This window comes from Acomys minous (genome assembly GCF_964271855.1).
Source record: "Acomys minous genome assembly, chromosome: 3".
Lineage (NCBI taxonomy): Eukaryota > Metazoa > Chordata > Mammalia > Rodentia > Muridae > Acomys > Acomys minous.
In genome coordinates this window covers 138,760,805-138,779,137 of record NC_140485.1, presented here as the reverse complement: position 1 = coordinate 138,779,137, position 18,333 = coordinate 138,760,805, and the positions used below count along the sequence as shown (strand labels likewise).

The 18,333-nt window shown below is 45.0% G+C and overlaps 1 protein-coding gene across 1 annotated transcript in view; it reads left to right on the top strand.

Moving 5' to 3' along the window:
• Positions 1 to 242: 242 nt before the first annotated feature.
• Positions 243 to 18,333, top strand: part of PLG (plasminogen) — a 42,936-nt gene continuing 24,845 nt past the window's right edge. The window contains exons 1-7 of the mRNA XM_084776818.1: positions 243 to 388; positions 4,284 to 4,419; positions 6,371 to 6,477; positions 10,642 to 10,756; positions 12,408 to 12,547; positions 14,475 to 14,595; positions 16,453 to 16,571. Of these exons, the coding sequence (XP_084632944.1) occupies positions 340 to 388; positions 4,284 to 4,419; positions 6,371 to 6,477; positions 10,642 to 10,756; positions 12,408 to 12,547; positions 14,475 to 14,595; positions 16,453 to 16,571 (787 nt within the window). The 5' untranslated portion in view covers positions 243 to 339. The remainder of the gene's footprint in view (positions 389 to 4,283; positions 4,420 to 6,370; positions 6,478 to 10,641; positions 10,757 to 12,407; positions 12,548 to 14,474; positions 14,596 to 16,452; positions 16,572 to 18,333) is intronic.

Here is an 18,333-nt window from a genome sequence, read left to right as displayed (position 1 = left end):
AGAAGAGGGAAAGAAATGAGAGGAAATGGGAAACAGGTTGGCTGCGGGGGGGGGGGGGAGGTGAGGGGAGGAGGGAAGGAGAAAGTCTAGCGGTAAAGAGGAGACAAGTGGAGCACTGTCCCTTTCATCACTTCCAGGATCTCCTGCAGGCTACACACTCAAACATTTTGTAAGCTCCCCTGTTCGAGGTAATGTTTGCTCCCTCTGCATACAGTGGCAGTGGCCCGGGGAAATCATTAACCTCAGTGGACTGTCTTGCTGGTGGATGCCTCTGCTCCCCTTTAAGTCAACATCTGGGGCTGGGGCACAGTTTTCCAGGTGCTGTGGGCCAGTCCCAACATGGACCATAAGGAAGTAATCCTTCTATTTCTCTTGTTTCTGAAATCAGGTAAGTTTTGATGCACAGTTTTGTTTAGGCTCATTTTTAAAAATAGATTTGTTAGGTATTTATGTGCAAATTTTTTAATTGAGCTTTTGGTTTATGGGAGTTTTCAGTTCAAAATGGCAGACCAAGGAGTTTGACATATAGATTTAGTTTTCCTGTGAGCACTGTTTGGGTAGGATGACCAGGTCTGCCAGGCTTTTCAAATCTAAACGATGGGGCATTAGCAGTGTGGGAGGGATATGGCTAACGACTCTAGAGGTAGTTAGAGGGGCATGTGGCTCAGTGGCGAGCACTCGGCCAGCATATATGAGGCCCTGGGTTCAATCTCTGTTATGGGGTTACATGGCTAACGTCTTTGCCTCTTCTCGGTGTGAGTGGTTAAAACAGTTTTTGTTGAGCTGTCCTGCTCCCTTTGGGATTCTCTGGTTTAAGGAAGGCTTTGCATGGGCATACACCTGCCTCTTATGCCTCCATGAGTCACACAGGTGAACTTTAAAATGGCGTGTGTACGCAGTAGTTAAACAAATACCTATTTAGAGATCAGGGGGTGATAGACATGGTTTTTTTTTGTGCGTGTGCATGTGCGTGTGCATGTGCGTGTGCGTGTGTGTGTGTATGCTAACTGTCGCTTATAGGGCTGGTGGTAGAGGTTTGTATGCTTATCCTCATTACATAGATGAGGGGACCTAGACTTAGGAAAATCATAACAATGGCCCATGCTACTTCTAGAAAGTGAAAAACTTGGATTTAAACTGGTGCTTTCCAAGGAGGAATCTAGTGTTATCCATTTTTATAGATGGATTTTTAAATTTTAATTTTTACAGTAGTAGTAGTAGTAGTGGTAGTAGTAGTAGGTTTTTTGAGACAGGGTTTCTCTGTGTAGCCTTGGCTGTCCTGGACTCACTCTGTAGACCAGGCTGGCCTCGAACTTACAGAGATCCTCCTGCCTCTGCCTCCAGAGTGCTGGGATTAAAAGGCCTGTGCCACCACACCCAGCTTAGTGTTCTCCATTTTCAACTTTGTTTAAAAACTTTAAAAAAAATTCACATTCTATACATGGTCAATAATTTCTTCTTTCTTAAGTGGTGTTACTGAAGTGAGTCACACACTATAGAATACACTCGGTTGAAGTACACAACCGTATGGTCTTCAGTAACATTCAGGGATGTTCAGCTGTCACAGTGAAACTTAGGATATTTTCACCGCCAACCCCACAAAGAACCCTGCTTCCCTCATGTTTTGCTCAGAGCACCAGCCCTAAGGCCCATTCGTCTGCTTTCTGTCTTTACACACTTGCTATCCGGGACATTTCGCAGCAAAGCACCATATCTCATGCCATGCTGACCATGTTGAGGGACTTGAGACTTAATCTGTACATCACTGAAGTATTATAAGTTGTGCTTTATGGTTAAATATGTTCAAATTTAGTGGGAACCACTTAGAGAACATCTGGAGCGTATGTGTGTGTGTGTGTGTGTGTGTGTGTGTGTGTGTGTGTGTGTGTGTATCACATTTCAGCTCATAGGAACTAAGACTGGAAATACTATGAGTTTAGGAGTCTCACCCAAAGGTTAGAACTAACTTCTTTGTAGCAGGATTAACTTTTATCTTAGCCAGCTGTGTATGTGTGTGTTTGGGGGGGGGGTTTCCTTTATAAGCTCTTTGTCAAAGTATTCTCTGTCATTGTCCGGGGAAATGACTTGACTTTAATTTTTCTATTGCATAGAAATAGCCTGAAAGGGGGGGGGGGCGGCGGAGGGGAGCTTCTTCCACTGCTGTATATGAACTACTGGATTTTTTTTTTTTGAGGCAAGGTTTCTCTGTGTAGCCTTGGTTGTCTTGGACTTGCTTTGTAGACCAGGCTGGCCTTGAACTCACAGAGATCCACCTGACTCCGCCTCGCAAGTGCTGGGATTAAAGGCATGTGCCACCATGCTGCGCTTTTTTTTCCTCCAGAGGCCTATCTCTGCCTCTCAAGTGCAGGATAAAAGTTGCCCCACACACGAGAGAGAGAGAGAGAGAGAGAGAGAGAGAGAGAGAGAGAGAGAGAGAGAACAGAGAGAGAAACAGAGAGACAGACAAACAGAGAGACAGACAGAGAGAGAGAGAGAGAGAGAGAGAGAGAGAAAGAGGAGAGAGAGGGGGGGATATTTTACCTTGGTAATACACATCTACACTTACACTTAGGTTGTAACAGAGAAATAGTTTTCCTACTGAAATTTTTGTTTAGGATCTCCTTATCAATATATTGTATCAAACCTTATTTCTATATGAGCCCTGGAGGAAAATAGAAGAGAGAAAGACTTGGAGAGAAATTTCCATCTTGAAAGGAAGAATTCAGTCCTCCTTGGGGACACGTCTTTGGGATGTCAGTCAGCTCCCTGAGTGGATCTCAGCAGCTGTACACCAGAAGATGACACAGGGGACAATCCAAACAGGAAGCTCCCTCCTCCTCATGGCTACCTGAAACCTTCCTTCACACCCTCCCCCAAGAACACTCGGCACAAGTTAGCTCAACTCTAGCTACAGAGCAACTGTGAGTCTTTCAGGTCACACAGGCAGCGCTACGGTTTTCTAAAGCACAGTGCTTCACAGAACGAGAGTTAGAGTTGGACTAAAACACAAGCCTAAAATGGCCCATTTCTCCACAATCTCTTATGCCCATATCAAGTGCTCTGGCAATTTAAAACACATGAGCTAACTTCTCACTCCTTAACCAGCCTTCCAGTTTGCAGCACTGAGGAGGGATGAAGTCCCCACGGAGGGAGAGGGTAGGCCCTCAAACATGAGGATGTGTTTATCAACTGTTGGCTTGAGCTCTCCGGCTTCCGATCCTCGTTACTCTTTAACTTGCCGGACCCAGCTTCGGTTCCCCTCAGAGGTCAGGGTTATCCTGTTGCCTAATTCCCATCAGGCCTTCGCTGTGCTCGTGAGCCTCTTTGTCCTCTGGACCCTATGGAAATCAGGAGTATTTCCATAGAAAGAATGGTAGAAGGGGCCCAGGCTCCAAGTAGAGCTGTCTAAGCTTAAGCCAGCAGTGTAGTGCCTTAGCCTAGGGGACGTGCGGCAGCTGTGACCACATCCTATGGTGACAGGAGGGAAAGCGACTGACTTTACCTCAGACTAAACTTCACACAAAAAATCAAAGGCAGGTCACACATGGTAGCACAGACTTGTAATCCCGTGAGTAGGAGCCTGAAGCAGGAGGATTGCCTTGAGTTCTCAGGCTAGCTAGGGCTATAGAAAAACTTTGCCTCAAATATTAAAACAAAACAAAACAAAACAAAAAAACAAAGTGAAGCCAGTATTTGTACCAGGCTCTATTTTTTTTTTAAACTTCTTCTCAAATGCCAGATGCTTTCAGCATCAAGGAAAAAAAATCTTATTTTATTGAAAAGCATATATCACTAACAGTGGAACAACAGTCTCTACATGCCATTCTCACTCTGGGAAGACCAAATGAAAATCAAATTGCCGTTAATGGTGCCTTACTGGCTTATCACAGGACAAACAATAGTGAGTGATATAGTTTACTCATATAGTAATAGAGAAGAGGTCACACAGGCCTCACTAATCTGTCAATCTAGCTGTACTGTCAATATATTGGGACCTACTGGAACTGCTTGTCTGACTAAGGATTTTTCCTTACTGTAATGTATTCAGCCTCAAAAAATAACGGTGCTATTTGATACAAAGCAAATAAATTAAAAAGCCAAGAGACATGCGGATGCATGTGCTTGTACATGTACACACATATACATACACTTACACTCCCCACAGCCATGTGTACACACATCATCATCATCATCATCATCATCATCATCATCATCATCATCATCATCATAAACAATGTTGTCATCCCAATTCACTCAGTTTTCTTCTTTTTCTTTCCTTTCAGGCCAAGGGGACTCCCTGGACAGTTATGTAAGCACGCAAGGGGCTTCGCTGTTTAGCCTCACCAAGAAGCAGCTAGGGGCAGGAAGCACAGCAGACTGTGCTGCCAAATGTGAAGAAGAAACAGACTTCGTCTGCAGGTACCAGCCGATGTCTCAAGCAGAACTCTGGCTGCCTGGGACTCTGTTCTTCTGAGGAAAATACACGCATTCATCAGTTTATTAACAAAAAAGAGAATTCAAGAGGAAAAGGCAGGGGCTGGGAAAGTGGCTCAGTGGCTAAACATCTTTGTCTCCATAATCTCAAGGACCAGAGTTTCGGCCCTAGAGCCCACATAAGGTGGAAAGAGAGCCACAGAGTTGTCTTCTGACCTCCACATACATGCTGTGGTAACTGTGTGCCTGCGCGCGCGCGCACACACACACACACACAGTAATAATAATTTAAAAAATAAAATTTAAATTAAAAAGGAAATTTAAAAACTGAGGTAAAGATAGTTTATAGGGCTGTTGTTTGCTTATGACACCCGAGGACCACATAGCAAAGCCTTATTAAAGTTTATTCGTCTTCCTTTAAAAAAAAAAATCCCTGAAAAGAGGCTAGAAAAATGACTCCGTTTTAAAATGCTTGCCTTGAACATGTAAGAACCTGGGTTTGATTTCTAGCACAAATGTGAAAGCAACAGGAAGTGACTGTCACTTTAGAGCTGCGGGGTGGGGAGGTGGGGCCAGAAACCAGAAGATCCCTGCAGCTCATTGGCCACCCAATCTAGCCAATGGGGGAGCTCCATGTTCAGTGAGTGGCCCCGCGTAAGAAAATACAATGGAGAGAGACTGAGGAAGACACCTGAGGCTCACATCTGGCCTACACACACACACACACACACACACAGACCACACGAAGAGGACCTGAGGAGCTAAGAGTGTGCACACACAATCTGGCGTCTGTCCTTTTGTATTCGCACAATAGCCAATCGAGCCAACAATCATGATAAGAGAATAGGACAGCTATTGTGAGGCGCTGCTTAGTGCAAAATCAGTGCCTGTTCTGTAGAGATTCTAAGGGAGAAAACAGTGGGAAAAGAGAGCTGAGAAAGTGGCATCAGGGAAAGGGGGAAGGTGACCTGGGCTTTGGGGAGAGAGATTTTAACAAGGCACCAGGGGAGTGGAGAGGAACTCCAGGCAGGGAGAGAGACACAGAGCTGGCCTCTGATAGGATCATAAGACCAAGCCGATCCAGACAAAGCCTTCAGGCTGGAGATCTGGCCTGAAAGATGGCTGCCATGGGCCTAGAATGCCAAGCTGAGCCTCCATGGCAGGATCAATAATGAGGGCTGGAGCAGCCATGTTTTGTTTATGAAGCGGCAGCAAAACAGCCCAGTCCCGCAGGAGTGATTTCTTACCACTAGGAGGGTTGAGCCATCCTTTCAGGAACCCTTAGCCACCTCTCAGCACAGCTACCACAGAGACTAAGCATCACTCTGAAGTAGCTGGAAACAAACCATAGGAGAGGAGGGGTAGGGGCGGAACACAGAGGCAAGAACCAGAGGAGGGGGAAGGCGGCCGGGGGGAGGGGGAGGGAAGGCGGCTGGGGGGCGCGGGAGGGCGGCGGGAATTACAGAAGACTGGAAGTCCATCGCAGAAAAAGTTCAACACAGAGCCGCCTCTCCCCAAGCCAAGACGAATACCTGCCACCTGGGAAAGAAAGCGAAGGGGGTCAGACACAGCCGCAAATCCCTGTAATTCCAGTACTGTGGAGGCTGAGGCAGGGGGATTGAGGGTTTCAGGCTGGCCTAGGCTATACAGGAGTCTCAGGCCCATCAGGTACTCTGTCTCAAAAAGGGAGAAGAAAGGGAGGGAGGGGAGAAGAAAAGGAGGGGGGACCGGGACAGGGGAGATAAGGAAGCACGGTGATTGAAATCAACTGACAAGGGGGAGTGTGGATGCTCAAGAACGTGAGAGAGGCTATCAGGCTGACCTACTTATCCTTAGGACTGCATTACACAGAGAAGGTGGCTGAGCCCCAGGATCCAGGACGGGATGCAGTCATTAGTGTCCTTCTCGTTAGCTAACGCACCCCTCTCTTCTGCAGGTCATTCCAGTACCACAGCAAAGAGCAGCAGTGCGTGGTCATGGCCGAGAACAGCAAGACTTCCTCCATCATCCGCATGAGGGACGTCATCTTATTCGAAAAGAGAGGTTTGTCCACTTCATTCTTTCCTGCCTTCCCCTCCCCTTTTCCTTTTATATCCTCAGTTTATGAGAGCAGAGACTGTCCTGGAGATGCCGAGTTCTGAGTTAAGACAATGTCAGCGTGAGCCTGTTTCTTCGAGTCCAAGGATCGGGCTTACAAAATCTATCTGCGGCCTGAGAAACAGGAGACTTGGCTTTGTGTGGAAGGGGAAACAAGGAGTCTAAATGCTCCTTACAGTGCTGGTGTTTGCTTTAAGAGGGTGACCGTGCCCTGGGGCTTCTACTTCTGAACTAACTGCTGGCACAATAGACACTGATGTTTTCAATCCTCAGTAACATTTAGGAAAGGACAAAACTCCTTACTTCTACTTAATTTTCCACTTCTTTTGTTCAGGGGCTGAATTTTCCTCACTTTAAAATTTGAAGATGCATACAAGTGGTGATTTTTCTTTCCAGTTTCCTTTGACCAGAAATCTCATCCTTTAAGGCCTGGAGTGGCCTGGACTCCAATGGAGTATCTTTTTTTTTTTTTTTTTTTTTTTTTTTAAGGAGGGTCCAAGTATTATGACCATTTATGACATTTAAAATGCCTTCCTGTATCTGTGACTGGTTGGGTAATGCAATAAGACCGTTGATAGAAACAATTTAGCTCTCCAGATATATTATATCAGGATCACTGAAGAGTGAGTGCCTGATTACTTAATAACATTTCACATTACAAAACCCACAATGGCGAACCTCTTCCTTTAGGCTGAGATTGTTTCCCCATTCAATCCCCCTAAGACTGAATGATAAGTGTCCCCTGTATTTCCTTCCTTGCCTCTGTGTATCTTTAGTTCTTGAGATTTGAATGTCAATTAAATCTAAACCTCATCAAGCAGAGGATTGAGCTCTCAAATAGTGAGGGCAGGATAGGAGAAGGAGGCTCAGCTACGATCGCCTAGATTTTTGTTTTTAATAAAAGGGGTTGGAGTAGCATTGATTCTTCCCATGAATCGCTAACATTTAAATATGACACTTGTAAATCGTTAACCAGGAGTAACATGAGGGTTGAGTTGCAAGGCTGAAGTCTGAAGTTTGAAGGCTGGGTTTGCTTGTTTTCAGTGGATCAAAAGGTTATATACACCATGGTGGGGACAAACAAGCAAGAGAGGAGAAAAGTCAAAGGTCAGTCAGTGTTTGGTCCTAGTTTCTCTGTTGTGAATCTGGACTGGACCTCTAAAAAGTAGGTCTTCCTAGCTTAAACCCACTTCTGGTATACTTAGAATAAAATCTAGCCTGTAATCTTATTACTTGGTTTTTGTTTGTTTGTTTTGTTTTGTTTTTCGAGATAGGGTTTCTCTGTGTAGCCTTGGCTGTCCTGGACTCACTTAGTAGACGAGGCTGGCCTCGAACTCACAGAGATTCGCCTGTCTCTTCTTCCCAAGTGCTGGAATTAAAGGCGTGCACCACCACCGCCTGGCCTGTAATCTTATTACTTGGGAGGCTGAGGCAGAAGAATGGAATATTTGAGGCCAGCCTGAGATATAAGGCAATAATTTGTGTAGAAAAAATCAATTATGTAATTTTACACATTTATAGGGTACATTGTAATAATTTAAGTCGTGCGTGTGTATGTTCTAATTCAAGTATTCACAGTTGCATCTCCTCAAACATACATAATTTCTATATGTTGGGAAACTTATTTTTCTCTTCTAGCTCTTTTTTTAAAATATAAGAAACTGTTATAAAGTCTTCAAGAGTTTTCCTTGACCCTGGGGCCTCCCTTTCTCAACATTCTCCAAGTGTATACATTTGACATGTGGGGTACCACTTCTGTTATGAAACATCCTGAGGAAGCTCTACTGTGCCCTTTGTTTACAGTGTCATGAAGGGGCTAGTTTGTTAGAAATACTTCCTGGGGGTCAATGAACCAGAACTAGGCCTTAGTGGGGAATCTTTGGTTTGTTTGTTTGTTTGTTTGTTTGTTACAGGGTTTCTCTGTATAGCCTTGGCTATCCTGGACTCACTTTATAGACCAGGCTGGCCTTGAACTCACAGTGCTGGGATTATAGCCATGCACCACCATGCCCCGCTTTAGTGGGGAATCTTAACTGCACAAATATACTAGAAACACTACTGTGTGCTTTTACTGAAAACCTAGGTTGGCGTGTGATGTAGAACAGAGACCTTTTGCTTGCGGTGTGGGGCCCCACCAGGGGCTCTCTGCAATGGGCTCCAGTGTGATGTGGGGCCCCACCAGGGGCTCTCTGCAATGGGCTCCAGTGTGATGTGGGGCCCCACCAGGGGCTCTCTGCAATGGGCTCCAGTGTGTCATTTCCAACATCAGTCTCTTTATCTTGGCTGTCTTGGTAATACCCTGATTCTGCAATGCCTGTAGATTTGTATGACTCTCCCCGTCAAGCTTGTGATGTCAGTCATATGAGTGTGTTGTCGTCCTCATTGAATCTGACAGCAATCTAAAACCGACTCAACTCTTTTACACCCTTAAAAGTATTTGGCTAGGGGCTGAGGGGATGACTCAGTCTGTAAGAGCCTGTAACGCAAGCATAGGGACCTGAGTTCAGATCAGACCTGCAAAATGCTGGCAGTGATATGTGCCTGTGACCCTGGTGACAATGGGGAGGCAGAGGCAGGTAAATCTCTAAGGTTCATTGACCAGCCAGTTTACCTTCAGGTTTACTGAAAGGCCATGGTAGAGGGTGACAACGACACATACACATGTGTACCTCATACTAGCAAGTACATACAATGCATGTACAACACACAACAACAGAAACACACATAAAGACATGTTCAACTGGCTGGTCATAGTGGCACTGGACTTTAATCTCACCACTCAGGAGGCAAAGGCAGTCAGATCTCTGTGCATTTGAGGTCAGCCTGGTCTATAGAAATAGTGCCAGGCTATCCAGTGTTACATAGTGAAACCTTGTCTCACACACACACACACACACACACACACACACACACACACACAAACACAAAATAGACAAAAAGCTATTCAACTGAATTAAAAAAAATGAAATATGAGCACTATTTTTTTCACATCCATGTCTCAGCTTTGACTGTAATTAAGTATCCCCAAGTGGAATAATTGGACATCACATACAAATGACAGCCGGGGCTCTTACTACTACTTGGCTAGAAGTGAGTGCACACTGGGGTCCTCCCACTTGGGGGGATGACCTGTCACATGTTTGAAAGACAGGATGGATCCCATGGAGCAGCTGGTGCTTGGTTAAGTGGAGGCTGGTTGGGAGAGATCATTGTAAACATTTTTGTTGCCCTGTTTGATACTTTGTATATTGAGAACTGTATATAAAAACAAAACACACTGACTTGTTGGTTTGGCTTCTGAACACTTGCTCTCTTCCCTGTCTGAAAATCCCATTTCTCTTTCCGTAGTTCTGTCTCATCACTGTGTCTCTGACATGTGATGCTGTGATGTTTGCTATTTCAAACTGTTTCTCTTAATTCCCTTTTGCCACCATCCCAACTCTACTAAGATTTAGGCTCCAGGAGAGTGGGCCTGGGCCTGTTTTGTGTTCTGTGCTCCAGCCCTGGCATGGATTAGGCACAGACGGCCCAGGGAAATAGCTTTTGAATAGATAGGTCTATTCTATTTTCATCCTGATAACGCTCTAACCAGAATCAACTTAGGGAAGCCAAGGCTTCATTATTTGGGTTCACAATTAATTCTAGGTCACAGTCCATCATTGAGGGGAGGTCAAGGCTGGTCATATCACATCCACAGTCAAGAGCAGAGATGTAACATGTACAACCCTGCTTGCCTGCTGCTTATGCTCAGCCAGCTCTTTCCACTCTCAAAGAGGTCAGGGACAAGCCCATGATATGGTGCTGGTCACCTTCAGGTAGGTCTCTTCAACCCCATTTAACCCAATTAAGACACGCCCCCACAGGCCACTCTGATCTAGACAATTCCTCAATCAACACCTTCCCCAAAAGATTCTAGGTGTGTCAAGGCGACAGTCCCGACAACCGCCCGGTCACATCAAACAGCAGCCCTTCATAGGGCCTGCCTTTCAGAGAGCAGAAGACGCGGCTTGGCTAGAGGTCTTTGTCGTGGTGGGACCGTGTGTGGGGCACACCTTCTTCCAGAGGTTGGTTGTTTGGACCTTGAGTCACTGCATGGTTCTTTTTTTTCAGTGTATCTGTCGGAGTGTAAGACTGGCAATGGGAGAAGGTACAGAGGGACAATGTCCAAGACAAAAAGCGGCGTTACCTGTCAAGAGTGGAGTGCCACGTCCCCCCACAGACCCAAGTAAGCCCTGCTCTTTCATGTTGACGTTCGTGGATGTACTGAGAACAATTCCATTTTTTTTCTTTCCAAAAAATTAAACCTGAATGTGAGCGTGAGCAGACAGAGAACCCTTTAATGTGGACTCAGAACGGCTGAACTGTTTACAACCCAAAAGCAGAAAACGGTTGCTTTCTCTTCCTCTTGTTATGTAATATCCCAGAGGTCTTAAAATATAGAAGGAGACCTGTTAAAAGAACTACACAACTGAATTTGAGGCTATTCTGATTTTCATTCTGTTGCTGCGATTAAAAATATTGCAGCAAAAAATCAGCTCACGGGGAAAGGGTCTTTATTTTAGATGACAAATACAGATTGTCACCCACCATTGTGGGAAAGGCACAGCGGCAATGGCTTGAAGCTGCTGGTCACATCACATCCACAGTCAAGAACAGAGAAGTAATGCATGCATGCTGCCTGATGCTCAGCTCCCTTTCTCCATGTATACTGTCCAGGGTCTGTTGCCTAGGGAATGGCGCCACCCACAGTGGACTGGATCTTCCCACAGCAGTTAATGTAATAAGACAATACCCTCACAGGCACACACACACGGGTATCTAGAGGTTTTTTTCTAACTGAGATTCTTTTCTCGAGTGAGTCTAAACCATGCCAAGTTGACAACTAAACCAACTATAAGAGAGACCAAGTATCAGAAAATGATGCCTGTTTCGAGATAGGTGCGTTTCAATCAAATATCAAGTTAGAGCTTGCATGACATGCCCACCTCAACACCGTGGCCCCATGGGGATATAAAATGTGAAAAATGAATGGAAAGTTTGCAGCTTGCTTATTGTTTTAGGGTCGTTCTATTTGTTCCCTCATCCCCATCCCTCCAACCCCCTCAACCCCCCACTGCCCCCCCACCCCTGGCATAGCCTTAGATGTCATTAAATTCTCTGTGATGACTCCAGGGGCCAGAGCCACAAGCCAAGATCATTTATAAGGCAGCTGGGCTTCTAATCAGGTAGCTGTTCCCCTAAACAGGTACAGGGAGGGACCAGAAATCAAGCTTGCCTCTTTAGACTGTGGGTTCACCCACCCAAGCTGAATTTTAAAGAGTGTTCTATGAGATTATGCAATGACCTGCGCAGGCTTCACCTGCCCTTGCTGGTCAGTCAAGCCGAGGACCATCTGATTTTGCTTATTTCATCACAGTTTTCCCATCAGGAACATGGGGTAATGACCCCTTTTTAGTAGATTTTTTTTTTCAATTAAGGGCAATGTAGGTTTCAGCAGAATGCTAGGGGCAGAGTTCACACAGACAAAAGAGCAGTGGCTGCTGTGGATGTACAGGGAGGAGGGCTGCTGGAGGGAGCCAGGAGCTTGGGATGGGCCAAGGATTCCACAGGCTTTCAAGGCTTTGGTATTCTATTGCCTGCTCATTACACTTGCTTTGGCTAGAGCAAAGACTTAGCTGCCCACAGAGCAAGGATGTTAAGACGAGCTGTTTGACCTAAGCTTTGCGTCCATAGAGAAATAAAGACATGACAACCAGCAGCTAAAACATATTCTGATGGCAGAACTGACCCCTGGGGACGAAGCACAGCATCTCCTCTCTCTCTCTCATGCGTTGTTCTCTAGGATTCAGTTGCCACGTTCCTTTTCCCTCCTGCAGCTATTCCCCTAACACACACCCCTCTGAGGGACTGGAGGAGAATTACTGCAGGAACCCAGACAACGATGATAAAGGACCTTGGTGCTACACAATGGACCCAGAGAAGAGATACGACTACTGCGACATCCCTGAATGCGAAGGTAGGGGTGGCCCCAGAAAATCCCCTGGCGTGTGCTGCACAGCCAGCTCCAACCCAAATGTCATTTAAAAACTGATTCAGAGCTGGGCAGTGGTGGCGCACGCCTTTAATCCCAGCACACAGGAGGCAGAGGCAGGTGGATCTCTGTGAGTTCGAGGCCAGCCTGGTCTATAAAGCGAGTCCAGGACAGCCAAGGCTACACAGAGAAACCCTGTCTCGGAAAAACAAAAACAAAAACACAAAACAAAACAAACAAAAGAACCTGATTGAGTGAAAGAGGAGGCATTTAGTCCTGATACAACTTGATGTGCCAGGGAGGGTTGGTACCCTGGGTGGGGGGAAAGGAAGAATGGGGGAAGTGGATGGGAAGGTGTGACTGGGAGGAGAGAGGGAGTGGGGTTGTAATTGGGATGTAAAATGAACAAATAGATCAATTAATGGAGAGAAACAAAACAAAACGGAGTAATGGACTTGCGTCTTGTGAAGCAGTCACATTCTGACCCAAATTATCTTTATTTAAAATGCTATTTCAACATGTGCACATATATAGCCAGATCCAAAACATGGATATAAATTTCTCTGGTTAAAATCCCCCACAGTATAAAGCTCCAAACACAGTTGCAGTTAAATAGCTAAATTAAAACCACAAAAACCAATGAAATTCAAGCACATAAGAGGAACAACTCCACGTGGGTGATTCTGTTGTTGTCTGAAGTGAAGCAACACCGGCTCGTGTGTCAGCCTTTTTCCGATGGGCCTATCAGTTTCACAGGCAACGTCAAGGGTCAGTGCTAAAAGCATTAAAACACCAGACTGGGAAAATGTCTTCATTTCCTTTTTCTAGGTGTGTTTATTAGAGCAAGAAGAAAGAGCCAGAAGAATTAGGGTTTATGAGGCAATAAGGGTGTGTCTCAGGTGCCGACTCTTTACCTATATGAACAGAAGAGCTCTTAGTTTTGGATATGGATGGCCATAGGTCACTTGGCCTTTATACTCATGAACACATGCCTTTTGTTGTTGTTGTTGTTGTTGTTTTCGAGACAGGCTTCTCTGTGTAACCTTGGCTGTCCTGGATTTACTTTGTAGACCAGGCTGGCCTCAAACTCAGAGAGATCTGCCTGCCTCTGCCTCCCTGAATGCTGGGAGTAAAGGCATGAGCCACCATGCCCAATGAGCACATGCTTTTTTATATCAATTTCACAGCTGTTTTTTTTAATGACACTATAAAATTTTCAGTTGTATGTTATTCATCCTCAACACAGGACTTGAACAATTCCAAGTTGAAGTCTTAGTTTTTAAATAAATTAAACAGAAAGAAAGAAAGAAAGAAAGAAAGAAAGAAAGAAAGAAAGAAAATCAAACTCACCACCCCACCCCTGCACTAGTCACGTTTATCAGCAATACCAACAGAGGCTTGGCTGCTTGAGGTCAAGTGGCATCCTCCAGTGAGGTCACTGGGGACCAACAAAAAAAAAAAATCCAGAAGAAAAATCCCAAGGAGGTTCCCATATATTTATCAGTCATCAAGTGATCAGAATTAAGTTCACTGAATTTTAAAAGATGATTCTAGAAATGGTCCTGTCCACTATATAAAAATTAAAATGGAGAACAAGCAGGCTTCAAAGAATATGTGCCTTTACCATGTATGCCTCCAAGCAAGACGGTGTATATTGCATGTAACCAACCCAAATAGCGTAAATATATAAATAGGTGGCATCGACCCAAAATAGCCTAAATTAACCATTCTCAGGAAGAGAATGGGACCCTGAGGGCACCAGAACTTTCCAAGTCTCTATTGCCAAGTGGTTATTGGTTGTTAAATATGGACGGGGAGCCGGAAGCTCTGGAGACCTCTCCAGTCTGTGCTCCACTGTGCCTCATCTCAGCTTCCCTCTCTCTCCCTCTCCCCCTCTCCTCACACTCCACAGAGGAATGTATGCACTGCAATGGAGAACATTATGAAGGGAAAATCTCCAAGACCGTATCCGGACTTGATTGCCAGGCCTGGGACTCGCAGAGCCCACATGCTCATGGCTACCTCCCTTCCAAGTAAGGCCTCCCAGCCAAGACTGGGGCTCTTGAGACATGCCCTGCTCTTCAGACGGTTCTGCTTGCTTGAGAATTGAAGGCTGGGCAGCTTCAGTTCTCAAGGCCGCACCTTCCCCCTAGGTTGCATATGACGTGTATGTTCGTGCTACTATTCATCGCATGACCCAGGGGTGTCATGAGTGCTTGCTAGAAATGCAGCATCTAGGCCCTATAAATAGAATATGGGTTATAACCACAGCCAATCTGTATTTCTGTTGAAACCGAGAAAGATACTTAGCTTGTGCACTCCCCCTTCACTCCCTCCCTCTCTCTTATGGATTATAGTTTAGACTGTCTGACTGTTACTGTTACATTGGTTATAGTCTAGACTGTCTGACTGTTAATCTGTTACATTGGTTATAGTCTAGACTGTCTGACTGTTAATCTGTTACATTGGTTATAGTCTAGACTGTCTGACTGTTACTGTTACATTGGTTATAGTCTAGACTGTCTGACTGTTACTGTTACATTGGTTATAGTCTAGACTGTCTGACCGTTACTGTTACATTGGTTATAATCTAGACTGTCTGACTGTTACTGTTACATTGGTTATAGTCTAGACTGTCTGACTGTTAATCTGTTACATTGGTTATAGTCTAGACTGTCTGACTGTTTTGTTACATTGGTTATAGTCTAGACTGTCTGACTGTTACTGTTACATTGGTTATAGTCTAGACTGTCTGACTGTTACTGTTACATTGGTTATAGTCTAGACTGTCTGACTGTTACTGTTACATTGGTTATAGTCTAGACTGTCTGACTGTTACTTTTACATTGGTTATAGTCTAGACTGTCTGACTGTTACTGTTACATTGGTTATAGTCTAGACTGTCTGACTGTTACTGTTACATTGGTTATAGTCTAGACTGTCTGACTGTTACTGTTACATTGGTTATAGTCTAGACTGTCTGACCGTTACTGTTACATTGGTTATAGTCTAGACTGTCTGACTGTTACTGTTACATTGGTTATAGTCTAGACTGTCTGACCATTACTGTTACATTGGTTATAGTCTAGACTGTCTGACTGTTACTGTTACATTGGTTATAGTCTAGACTGTCTGACTGTTAATCTATGGGTGAACAGCAAGCATCTTGCAGATCCCTGATACTTTATGTGTATTTACACTGGGTCATTCACAGCTTCTACCAAGTTCTCAAAGGTGACGACGAGTTTAAGAACAGGACCAGGGGCTCCCTGTTCTAGAAATCACTGGTGGTTTTTAGAGCAAGCACTTGTGAGGAGTCAAGCTCGCACTTTTCACAGTTAAGCGTCCCCCTGCAGATGCCAGTGCTCTTCTTTCTCCTTCTGTAAGGATGTCGAACATTTCTTTCAGTGTTTCTTGGCCATTCCCCTATTAAGAGTTCTCTATTTAGATCTATACCCCATTTTCTAATTGGATTATTTCATTTGTTGAAGTCTAGTTTCTTGACTTCTTTATTTATCTTGGATATTAGCCTTCGGTTGTATGTGGAGTTGGTGAAAATTTTTTTCCATTTTGCAGGCTGCCATTTTGTCCTATTGATGGTGTCCTTTGCTTTACAGAAGTTTTTCTCAGTGTCCCTGGGAGGCTTTCCCTTTTCTGAGAAGAAGCAGAGAGGGGTTGGATCTGGTCGAGAAAGGGTGTGGGAGGGAAAGATGGGGAGGGGGAGGGGAAACTGGTTGGGATACAATATATGAGAGAAGAATTTAAAAAATTAGAAAAGAAAAAGTACATGTTGAAGTATATGACTTTTTTATTCCTAAATTATTGGCATGTTATCATAGCAAATAAAACATGAAAGAAAACAGAGGGGGAAATCCTTCTTGTTCACCCAGATTTCCAAGCAAAAACCTGAAGATGAATTACTGCCGCAACCCTGATGGAGAGCTTCGCCCCTGGTGCTTCACCACGGACCCCAACAAACGCTGGGAATACTGTGACATCCCCCGCTGCAGTAAGTTCAGTTCATACCCAAGACTCTGGGAGCTCCCGCCTACCCAGAGGTCTACAGATGTTCTTGTCCCCTTTCATCAAACGTATTAGCTATTTAGGTAACTGATAAGGGTATCCATTTGCTGATTTTTTTCCCACTCAGAGGTTTCCACCTTTTGTGAATATTACCAGGTTTAAGGGGAGACTCCAGCTCTGGGAGCCTTAACAGACTGGACTCTATGCCCACTCATTTGTCCACTAAAGATGCAGGAGTGATGAAAGGCAGAGAGATATGTAAGCAGAAAAAGATGTAACCAGTGTGGCCACATTGACAAGCACAGAGAAAGGGGTTCAGTGATGCCAAGCTCATCTTTAAGGACAGGAGCTCTAGGACTTTCTAGAAAGGGGAAAAACCAAAGAAGGGCTTGGGGTTACACAGCTGAAGGAGCAGAAGGTCTTGGTTATCAGTGGGTTGTTGGTTACCATATGGTTATTGTATCAGATCTGCTTCTGTTGGAAGCTGTCATCACCATCATCACCATCACCACCACCACCACCACCACTTGAGGGGAGTGGTCTGGTTCCCAGGAGATGAATGTCCTCCTATGACGTAGCCTCTCCGTCATGAGTCTGTCCTCACTTGGGGATGATCTGTCCTGAGGATTCAGTGTTTCTTGGGGGTGGTTTCACTCTTTTGTCATAATCCAGAGGCCAAGGAGACAGTTCAGTAGGCTAAGTGCTCACCCCACAAGCCTGATGATCTGTGCTCAATCTCTAGAACCCACATTAAACAAAACCAACAGAGCAAGGTGGTGGCAGTTTATGATCCTAGCAATAGGGAGGTGGCAGCAGGTGGAAGCAAGTGGATGCCTGAGTCTTGCTGCTCAGCTTGGTAACTTCCAAGTTAATGACACTGTCTTAAAAAGAAAAAAGTAAAAAAAAAAATGTCTAGGGAATGACAGTTGGGGTTGTCCTTAGGCCGCCACATGCACCCACATGAACATGCATGTGCACACACATGCATGCGCTCGAGGGCACAAACACACGCACACACAGCTGTTTATCCATCACTCCAGCCATCTCTCAAATTCAAGGCGACTGCAGAACTGAGTGACCCAGGAAGAAAGAGTTAAAGAGGCAAAAACTGAGACAAAAGGACCACAGGAGCTGGTTGGGTCAGCGCCCTTCTTCATAAGCACGCTCAGATGCAGGTTTGTGGGAGGTCGCTCTACCACTCCAGTCTTCCCTGAGCTGAAGGGAGCCTGTCAGCCTGACTGGTTCATGAACTTCATTACCAGTTTTTTCCTAATGGCTGTGCTGTCAACACAGATGTTTGCAGGCGCCCAGCTGTTTCAGCTGTCTAACTTGGGGGTGCTCAAGCGAGTAAGTAGAGCTCATAAAAGTGACACGCGGGGAAAGCTAGTTCACACTGTTCCTTCTTTGATAACTGGAATTGAGAGTCTCAAAGGGTAGACAGGCCACGAGAGAACGTTAGAAAAGATACGCAGGGACAGCCTCCCTCCTTTGCTCAAACATCGTTGTGAAGCGGGGATTCCTCAAGCAGGAATCCTTCAGTTTCTCCTTGTGGGCCTCCCATCCCCCAGCCACAATGTCTTAATTTCTGATTGCATACTTTTAAAAAAAGATGTATTTATTTATTATCTATACAGTGTTTTGCCCACATGTACACTTGCACGCCAGAAGAGGGCACCAGATCTCATTATAGATGGTTGCGAGGCACCATGTGGTTGTTGGGAATTGAACTCAGGACCTTTAGAAGAGGA